An 11,279-nucleotide genomic window follows, 5' to 3' on the forward strand; every position below is an offset into this window, starting at 1 on the left:
ATTCAGCTTCTAAGTACTGCGGTGGTAGGAGATTTTAATTCCAGTTTTCTTAATTATGTGTTTATCTTCATTGTGGTTCACTTACATTTAAAAATCTGGAAACCACGACTGCTTTATTTAATCAGTTGCATCCACTGTAATGGTTGGGAGAAATATCTAAATACTGAGAGGCAGTAATCTTCTCCAATATGTAAGGCTTTCTGATGTTTTTAAAAAAAATAAAAATATTGGAGTGTCTTAATTAAACAAATGAGAACAGTAATAACTTTACAATTAAAATTAATTTCTTATTAATTCATTGGGGATTTGTGATTTAGTGATTGCCTTAAGGCAAAATATGCAGCCCTCCAGAATGGGAGTCTAAGATTCCTAGTATTAATTCTGGGGGGGGACAGTGATGCTTTTTTTTTTTTTTGTAAAAAAAAAATAAATAAAAAGTAACTTAGAAACATACAATTGATTACGTTTATCCAAATGTTCAACTTCCTTACTGATATATCACTTCATTATTACACATCAAGTAAATAAACTGTACACCAAAAAATAGACTAGTAATGTAGAGCTTAAGCTCACTGAACATAGGGTTTATTCAAAATATGTAATCTTGCCTAAGCCTACTGCGGTAGTATAGGACAAAACTGTGAAAATAACCATTATCTCCCTAGCATTTCGTGGATAAATACAGGATTATGATCAGTGTGATTCAGTCATTGAAATTGCTGAAGTAGAGGTGTACCTGCAAAATACAACGCAGAAAAACCATGAAACGCTAAAAAAATTAAGAAATATATACATAAAGACAAAGAAGGAGGTGGAAGGGATGTTACAAAAAATGGATTCTATAACTTATCCTACAAAATCTTTCGCCAGGTTTAAAGTTTTACTAGTCTTCGACATATTGAAAATATCTGACACATCACAAATTCTATCTGAAAAGGCGATAGTTTGGTTTTAAATACATAATCTACAAAAATCCTGCGCAAATAAGCGTCTCACCCTGAATGCCTCTTCCATTATTGCACTATAGGAATTCAAATGATGCATCCTACGTGAAACTGACAGAAAAAGAGCAGTTCTCCATGAAACGGATAACGCAAACAAATCCACGAGAAAAAGTTTCCCAGCACAATTTCCCAACACTAACTCACACTACTGTCAGTAACAAATGTATACTTGCGAAAGTAGTGGCAAGTTGATTTAAATAGTATCACCCTTGTCACGTGATTGAGGAGGACACGGCCGTAGAGCCGAGCCTCTCAAGTGAAACGAAATCCGTCAATTCCCGCCCACAATGCCGCGCGGTTGCGCAGGCGCATTATATGCTGAGTCTGTTTCCAGCAGGAAGGGGTTTTAAAACCAGCAGAGACTTCAGGAGCAACTGAGGAAAACAGGAGTGAAATAAACATGCAGAGAGTCAATCTTGAATTGCGTTGATCGGGAAACATCACATGTTTTACTTACGAAGATAAACTGGATGGCTCTGAGAAAATCGAAGGCAGCAAGACTCTTAGGAGCGAAGAGGGAGATTGGACCCGGAGAAAGTTATATACATTGGAGACTGAAATAACTTCGCGGTTTTGAGTTACGGTGACGAAAACATTAGCATTTATGTATAAAATATTCAGACCATTGGGAACCATTAAATCTAAAATTGTTTACTAATCTTCCTCGTAGCCTGAACCAAAACAGCAAGAATGACGGAACAGCAAGAATGACGGAATTAAGCGATACATTTTGATTTGCGTTGTTCTTCAGCCATAACTCAGCCTTTAACCTTTACGATTCATAAAAAGGTTGTAAACACAGAGTCAATTCGTACTTTTCGAGCCTGGGACATTACGGAGAACAAGAGGTATAATTAAATTAAACTAAACAGTTCTAAAGCTGAAGCCCCTATTACGAACGGGCCGATTAGCGAAATACAGGATTAAGTAATTGCATGGGAGGTAATTGCTTTCGGTGTCGGTAGAAGAAAAACACACCATATTTTCAATGTCTTTGTCTTTCCGATACAACTCTTTAGAAGATATAGATCGGATAAGGTAGAACAAAAGAAAAGGGGGACAAAAATACCAGAAAAATATTTCTAAAGCAGCAGAAGAATCTGAGAGCAACTTCTGAAGTATTTTCTATTTGACTTTCTGCATGGGGTTCAAATTTATCTGAAAGAAATGGGAGGATGTGTCGGCAGAGAACGGGCAGACACCCAGGGGTCAACGAGGAGCAACGCACGCAACCCACGTAAGCGTGGAGGTAAGCAGCCAGTCTTTCTCATGAGATCTATTAGGAAATCTCTAGTCCTGTAAGTGAAAACCACAAACGAGGTCATTCAGCTGAATTCAAGCACTGTTGACACTTTAACAGATCTCTAGTACTGGTTAATTTTTACAGTACAGTATATATTGGCTTTTATATAATAAAGTGAAAGGCAAGTGTTGTGAAGTTGAACTGATAATTAACAGAGTAGGTACATAACTAATTTTATGTGTTAGTTGATGCAGTGAATATCGCGATGACAGACTGTTTTTGTTGTTATTATTTTTAATTCCGCACACCTCACGATTTTCAGTGGAGGTGGGCGGGGCCTGGCACATACCTAGGCTACACACCAATCCAGAGCACACTCAAAACGGGTCAATTTAATACAAAAGATAATTTATCAACTTTTGTCTCACTCGTGAAATTTATTTCCATTAGTTTATTTTGCATCAAATGGGAAATTGATTTTCCCTCTGGTTGACAAAGGGTAATAGCTGGTAAATGGATGTTTTGTGAACCTTCATTTCCGTGCTTAATCAATGAGTATAAAAGTTTTAGTGTTTACATTGTCTGAGATATGCATAGCTTTTAAAAGCTATGGTAAAGCACCATTTGGTCAAGTTTCATATGCGTCATTAGTGTAGCTTATGTATGGCTCTAATGACATGCTCTATTGAAGTAACAAATACTCATAAGCTCTCCATCATCACTCTTCAGATTTCCTATTATGTCTCTCACAAGTTAATTATTCTCCAATTATTGAGTTTCTGTCTCTGTTAAATTATTACTTACTTATTTGGCTGACACCTTATCAATGGCAACTTACCATGTTAGAGATACAATACAGTGTCAGAAGGGCCTACTGGGCTCTGAACCTACAAGCACAGTGTTTGAAGTCTAAACCCTTAACCACTATGCCACACTTTGTCTTTATTTCCTTCTAGTGCCTTATAACAGTTCCTCATAAGGATACCAGATTTAGAATTGCATGTCAACTTTACAATGAAACAATATAAGGAGGAATTATACACATAACATGCAATAAATATAGAAGCGTGATCTTGGATAAACGTTTTAGAGGTGCAGTGGTAGCCTAAATGTTTTCATGACAGTTTGACAAATATACATGTCCTAGCTGATATCTGCATTATTGTATATTTGTCACAATGTATTTGGTCAAATTTGTTTTCAATAAGATCAATTTTAGCAAGAACAGGCAAGGCTATATTGCCCAGGATAGCAGGTCAATCCCTCTTTACCTAATTTGTGCAAGGTTTAAAGGTCACCAAAATATTTTATATATCTGTGATTTTGCATGTGAAGAATCATTTTCTAATATGTGTGCTAAATGTATCTTTAAACAATTTACAATTTTACCCTGTATTCCAGTTGAACAACTATTGTTAATGTAAGCAACTGTCTGGCATCCACTATAATAATTAATTTCATAACTTCAAGCACTTGAGCCCTCCTAATGTCTACAGTATTTGTTTAAACTGAAAAGTTTCAAGTCAATCCTTACTCCCTTATACTGTAGTAAACTTCCTGCAAGCCTAATCCATAGAGATTTCTGGATTTTCTCTGGTGTAGTTTTTTTGTATGTGTGTGTATGGCACACACTTATGCTATGATGTTTTTCATTGACATCAGTTCGGCTTTCAACATCATCATCCCTCAGAAGCTCATAAGGAATTTGGGCATGCTATGCTACAACACCTTCCTGTGCAACTGAGTTCTGGACTTCCTGACAGAGAGTCCCCAGACCATCCGCATCAAATTCACCATCTCCGATACCATTACATTTAGCATTGGTGCCCCACAGGACTGTGTACTCCGCCCATTTCTGTTCACTCTGTTGACTCTTGATTATACAGTTGTATAGAGCTCTGCTGTTGTGTCAAGTTTAATGATTGTGTTAGATGACACAACAGTGGTGGGTCTCATCAACGATGGAGATGAGTCAGCTTACAGAATGGAGATGCGATGATTGGCTGACTGGTGCAAGTGTAACAATCTGCCTCTTGAAAGTGATGATTGTTAACTTCAGGAAGGCCCATTCTGTCCCCACCCGACTTCATATCAAGGGTTCTGTAATGGAACTGGTGAAGAGCACTAATTTCCTTGGTGTGCAACTGGAAGCTGACCTTACTTGGTTAATTAATACCACTTCCATAGCCAAGAAAGCACTGCTGTGACTCCACCTACTTCAGTGGCTGAAGAGCGCAAGGCTACCTCCCACCATTCTTCCCACATCTACAGGGGCACCATTGAGCAATGTAGACTTCTTAATTTACCTGCAGAGAACCACCATAACCCACTTTGCAAAGCATCCACGACCCATTCCCATTAAATACAACAGTTAAAGAACCCTGGTACAGTGGTGTGAAAAACTATTTGCCCCCTTCCTGATTTCTTATTCTTTTGCATGTTTGTCACACAAAATGTTTCTGATCATCAAACACATTTAACCATTAGTCAAATATAACACAAGTAAACACAAAATGCAGTTTTTAAATGATGGTTTTTATTATTTAGGGAGAAAAAAAATCCAAACCTACATGGTTTAATGTGTTTGATGAAAGGGGGCAAATAGTTTTTCACACCACTGTATATAGAGACTAAAATTGCACACTATATTCCAAATTAGGTCTCACAAATACCTTGTCTGGATGTGATTAATCTACTATGATTTGTAAGTTCTTTTTATAAGATGTGCAATACTTTAAGTTTCATATCACGCCATTGCATAATCTCTGAATCTACAAAGCACAGTCTCTGTTTATTTGTTTTTCAAGTCACAGATTTGAAATTTGGAATGCTAATACTTCTTAACATACGTTTGGTTTAATATATAACTTTCATGGCAGGCTGAAGTTTGAGCAAGTCACAAAAAATGCTACACTGTAGTCAACAAAGAAACAACAGTGTGCAGGTCATGGTGGAGGTGGTAGTTAGCACACTTGCCTTTCAAACAAGAAATCTGATTTCGATACCCACTCATTATATTTCTATATTTTTATCAAAAATTCCCCTTGCTGTTTTTGCCATGGCCTCAAGTCTCCCTGCTTGCTTGTATTTGCTCTGGAGTTATTCTAATTTGGGGTAATAGGCATAATCTCCCACCATTACAGCATCATTGCAACCTGCCTAGCACTGTCCACTGTTTTTCTGTCATATTTGAAGCTGTAGGTCTTTCACATCAACTTTTCACCTTGCCCCACTAAGTGATTCTTGAAACAGCATAGCTGACTCATATCTCATAAAAAAATTTAAAATTGTTCATCATATTTAGTGTAAATGCAATAATTTGTTCATATTTAAATAGACAAAGCTTTACAAATAATAACTGAACAAAGCCAAGAAACCAATACGTTTCAAAATAGAGTAATTTGAAAATACTGCACTGTGATCAATGAAAAGTGAAACAGTTCCACATAGGTTCCGTTGTGATGATCAGCATGTTTGCCTTTCATCCCAAAAAAAATCAAAGCTCAATTGCTGCCTATCACTTTTAATTTTTTTTCTTTAATCAAGTATGTTCCCTTACCTTTTGTATCATGTTCCCAAGCCACCCTGGGTGAGGCCATATTGTCTCAAAGTTAGTTATTACAGTTTGGGGTTCTTTGCAAGGAAGGAATAACAAAGTATAATTTATACAAGGAAGCAGTGTTAACAATAGTTACATACTACAAAACTAAACATGTTTAAGGGAAATAAACATATGTAAATAGATTGTTTGTAGTTACTTTTCCACCGTTCCATGAACACATGGGACAATGTTACATAACTCAGCCGTTTAATATTATTATGACTTACTACTTGTAATAAACTTTAGACTAAATTAATTGTATTTGCCACATCTTCCTAAGTCTGAATTCTGCCCAGGTCTACTTACTGTGTGCAGTCCCTCAGAGCAATTTCATTGGTCAGTTTAGGTTTGGTAATGCAATGGAAAGAGGAAGTGCAAGTGTGAGACACATGAGGACCAGAAAAGGCATAGTAAGCACACTTAGGGAGTTGCCTGCAAATATGGGAAGTATAAAACCTAACAGGATACGAGAAAGTCACCTTGAAAATAATGACAGTCTGAGAAAGCAGGCTTTATGGGAACATGCTAGAGAGAGGAAGCACTGATCAAGAGAGGTTCAGACACATGGGAATGCTGAGGAAAAGCAATGAATGTACATGCAGGTCAAGACATAGCAAATAGTTTTAAATTTATTTTGTTACCTTTCTTCAGCTGGTGTGGCTAGTCTATAATAATTCTACTGTTTTTAGGGGAGGAGTGTCACAGTAGCTTCAGGTTTTCATTCCAGGTGTTTCCTCAATTAGTAACCAGTTCCTGCTTCTAATGAACACAGTTCTTTTTCCTTAGTTTTAATTAACCTGTTCTGACCATTACTTTTTTTGACTGTCTAGCAGCCAAACAATAAAAATATTCAAAGTGAACTAACAGATAACTAGTTAACTAAGGGTAAACTGAAAACAGTTTGTTAATTAGAAACGCATTATTTAATTCTATGGCATTTTAGTGCAGTTATCCTGCCACATTACATATTTCCATGGTCATTCAGTTTTTTCTCCGAGAGTACCATCAACATGTTTGTAGACCAGAACAAATCATTATTTCCTAATCTTCATTTTTTGCTTTTTAAATATAAAGATGCATAGAGCTCCATTTGAAAGGTCGTAGGGTGTAACCAAACCACATTTGTGGTCATCTTGTACATATGGGGAAGGTTTTAGCAAGTGTTCAGACATCACAGATACTGTATTTCCATCCTGTCAATCTTTGCAGGAACAAAGAACACATTTTCCTCAAGTCAAAAAAGGAAAGTGTACATTCACTTAGACCTAATTTACTGCAGTTAAGCTCAATGTTCATGACTCAGTAAGAAAGATACTGGGCAAAATTGAATTTGTGTTAAAGAAATAAGGCTCATGCCTTCCTTTCTAATAAACATTTGAGTGCTTAACTTAAGTTTACCAGTTTGTTCTTTCTTGAGCCTCACAGTTTCTGAAACAGTTTGTAATGATCAGAGGAGTCAAAAGTGAAACATTTGGCTGGCTTATTTTGTCTAGGGAAATTCTAGCACTGCATTTTATATTTGAGAATCTCATGCTACTGGTCAACCAGCGTAATTGTATCTTCAAGGTATTGATTTAATTTGCTGCATTAGGATCTGGATGAAATCCCATCTTTGAAGAAACTACATGTTCTGTTTTATATCCAAGGTTTCTTTTAGAGAATAATAAGCAAGCAGTCCATGAAATGAAGTTTAAATGCACAGTGAACATGTGAGCAAGTATGCATTACAATGGTTGAGGGAAAAAAATGTAGTGCTTTGGAATAGCCTAGCTAAATTTCTGACTTAAACGTCTTTGAAGTATTGTGTTCAGGATTTGAAACAATTGGTTCATATTAGCAGAACTGTGTTTACCATTTCTAGAAGGTGTCTCATGGCTACAGCTATCTCGTAGTTTAAAGAGAAAATTAGAGTTGTCAGAGGGAATGTTAATATTCATATATAATTTGATTTTATTACAAAAATTCTTATTAGAGGGGAAAACTAAGGTTCAAATGTAAAAGAATGGTTGTTCACGTAACATTAATTTAGGCATCATATTACTGCAGACATGTTATGCATTATTGTAGAAGTTTCCAGCTTCAATTTTGTAAATCATGTCCAGGATCAACCTATTTCTGTTTTTTAATGGTTAGCTTCAATCTTCATTATTAAAATGTATAGTGCCTTCTGCTACCTAAACATACCCGTTCTTAGTGCATTTTAGGATCAATTTTTCCACCCGATTGAACTGCTCATCTTATTTTAGAACTGTTAAGCATCCATGTTGGCAAGCAAAAGCTAGCTTCCTTTTCTCATGAAAGACAATTGGAAATAACTGCCTTATTTCTGATTTTACTCCTGTTACTGTAATAGGTCACTTTTTAAAGAATAATTTTCAATATCAACTAGTTATTTTAGTTACACATAACCTCCATCTTTAGTTGAATGCTGATTTGGGACATTTTCCTTAAAGTCAGGCATAACAAAAACATTATTCATGTGATCTGTATTTTATTTTTGCCTAAATTCAGATTTTGATAATGAAGCAAAAAAACATAATGATTGTTGCAGTGCAACATTTAGCATACTAAGTAATGGCTCACAGTATCTTTAGTTTCTATAAAAAATGAGATGGTATGGAACATTAGATTAGGCCTCTAGGAAAAAAAAAAAAAACTGTGTTTTACATTTTCGAGCAATCACAAGCTGTTCAGCCAAATGATGGTACGAATGGCAGACTACATAGATTATAATACTTTGACCAGATGATGAATATTACCAAGTACACAATGATGATTATCACACTGTGTGGTTTCCATAAGTGTGCTTCCGGCACTGATGACAGAACTACAAGGTCACAGTGGTGAAGAGTGGAAAATGCAGATTGTTTTTAACTAAAATAAACCAAGGTTGTAAACGAGAAGTCGGTGATCTATAAAAACACGATTAGGACATGAAATGAAAGTTTTATGTTGAAGAGTGTTGTGAAAGAGTCAAAAACCAGTGAAGAACAAGAAATTGAGCGAAATTTAGATGTAAAATGTAGTTGGGGGAAACAGTAATTTGTACTGAACTTAACAGAAGCACTCAGTTTCTTAACTTTTTAATTCTTTTATCAAATCCACAAACTGGAACATCCAGGAACTGTACAGTGTTGTCCTTTATTCCACTGTAGAAATGACATCAGACACTGAAAACACCCAGTTATACTGTTTAGCAAACATCCTGGCAACTCAGCATCACAAACATTTAAAAAAAAATAAATAATAGGCAGCCCATAGTTAAAATAAAATGGCACTGTGAGAAGACATTTCATAAATATCATCAACAAAATAATCCTAAAAAAAAAAACCTGAATATTAAATACTTTGTCCACTAAGCCCTCCCAAATGAAACCTCTATTTTTAAAGTTCAAAGAAATGGCTGTAAAATGTAAAACAAAATCTAGATTATGACAGTTTCATCAAGGCAACCAAACCTCAAAATGGCAACAACCACTAAAAACAAAATGGGGACACATTAAATATGTAAAACATAATGCTAATAAAAACTTAATAAGGTATCAAACAAAATATGCAATACAAATAAAATTGTATTTAAATTTTCTGGTGTTGAAAACCTTAATACACATATACTAAATCTTTTGGGGAAAAATGTATGAAAAAATGAAAATATCAATAATATTTGACAAATTGCAAAACTACCATTTTTTTTTCTTTTTCTTCTGTGCATTACCAATAGAATGAAGCTAGCACAGCTTTCTCTTTTTCACCCCTTTTTATGAAAGTCCATTTTTTAAGCGTCATACTCATTTAAAAGCTGTGGTTTTAAACTGTATCTTTTATGTAATGCTGCTGAAGCCATAGGTATTTCATGAGGTTCAAATGCACTTCAATCAAAAAAGTAAAAATAATCATAATGAAAAATAACACACTTGTTACAATCCTACAGTATATGTAGCACTGAGAATGTTTACATACTAATTTGTGTTTGCCTTGTTTTCTTTAGACATTCATTTCTGTTTGTGCATTAGGCTTTGAAAAATGATTTGAAGCTTTCATTTATAAAAATTGTAATTTGAAGATATGTTTTTGATATTTTCTAGTATTCTTTTCTCTACCTGTTTTTAGACCATGTTTTGTTTTTTTTTCTAATTATCCCATTTCCTAGTGTTCCTTTGCTGTTAATTTACTTGCGAGATTTTGACATGTTTTAGAAAGTAGTATAATACATTTCTGCCTGCAATTTATGTTTCCTAAAGAGACTGCAAGTTATTATGTTAAAGCTGGCAAGTGCACTACATAACTTTGTTGTAATGGTAATGTTTATTTAATATCTGACTTTTTGTTTGTCCAGCCATTCATTGTTGAGCCTGCTTTATTCAGTTAGGAGCCACCAAGGCAAGGCCCTGTCCTTGCAGAAGCAGGCACAAAGGTAGAATCAACCCTGCACATGACAGATAAGATGGAAATAAACATGATAAATATGCATTAATATAGAAAATGGATGGGAAGGCAATTTTATTTACAGTGCTATTATTTGCTTACGTCTATATATGGTTGGACCCCTTTTTGCCTTCAGAACTGCCATAATTCTTCCTGGCATAGATTCAACAAGGTGCTGGAAACATTCCTCAGGGACATTGGTCCATATTAACATGATGGCATCATGCAGTTGCTGCAGTTTTGTCAGATGTTCATCCATGATGTGAATCTCCCATTCTAGCACATCCCAAAGTTCTCTAATAGGATTGAGATCTGGTGACTGTGGAGGTCATTTAAGTGCAGAGAACTCATTGTTATGTTCAAGACATTTTGAGCTTTGTGACATGGTTGCATTATCCTGCTGGATGTAGCAATCACAAGATGGGTACTGTACTGTCATAAAGGGATGGACATGGTCAGCAACAGTACTCGGGTAGGCTATGGTATTTAAACAAGGCTTAATTGGTACTAAGAAGTCCAACGTTTCCCAAGAAAATATCCCCCACAACATTACAACACTACTACCTTCCTGAACTGTTGCTACAAGGCAGGATGGATCCATGCTTTCATGTTGTTGATGCTAAATTCTGAGCCTACCATCTGAATGTCGCAGCAGAGATCAAGACTCATCAGACCAGGAAACATTTTCCTAATCTTCTATTGTCCAGTTTTGGTGAACTTGTGTGAATTGTAGACTCAGTTGCCTGTTCTTTGCTGACAAGAGCAGCACCTGGTGCGGTCTGCTACTGCTGTAGACCATCTGCTTCATGGTTTGACATGTTGTGTGTTGAGGGATTCTCTTCTGCATACTGTACCTCAGCTATAACAAGTTGTTATTTGAGTTACTGTTGCCTTTCTATCGGCTGAAACCAGTCTGCCCATATTATTGTGAACTGCCGTTCACTATGCCAGTTTCCCTTTTTCGGTTACCATTCTTTGTAAACCATAGAGATGATTGTGCATGAAA

General features: G+C 35.8%; 1 protein-coding gene across 1 annotated transcript in view; it reads left to right on the plus strand.

The window, feature by feature from the left end:
• The first annotated feature begins 1,310 nt into the window (after positions 1 to 1,310).
• Positions 1,311 to 11,279, plus strand: part of LOC120542159 (ubiquitin domain-containing protein 1) — a 35,443-nt gene continuing 25,474 nt past the window's right edge. The window contains exon 1 of the mRNA XM_039774398.1: positions 1,311 to 2,253. Coding sequence (XP_039630332.1) covers positions 2,172 to 2,253 — 82 coding nt within the window. The 5' untranslated portion in view covers positions 1,311 to 2,171. The remainder of the gene's footprint in view (positions 2,254 to 11,279) is intronic.

Source organism: Polypterus senegalus, chromosome 1 (genome assembly GCF_016835505.1).
Source record: "Polypterus senegalus isolate Bchr_013 chromosome 1, ASM1683550v1, whole genome shotgun sequence".
Classification (NCBI taxonomy): Eukaryota; Metazoa; Chordata; class Cladistia; order Polypteriformes; family Polypteridae; genus Polypterus; species Polypterus senegalus.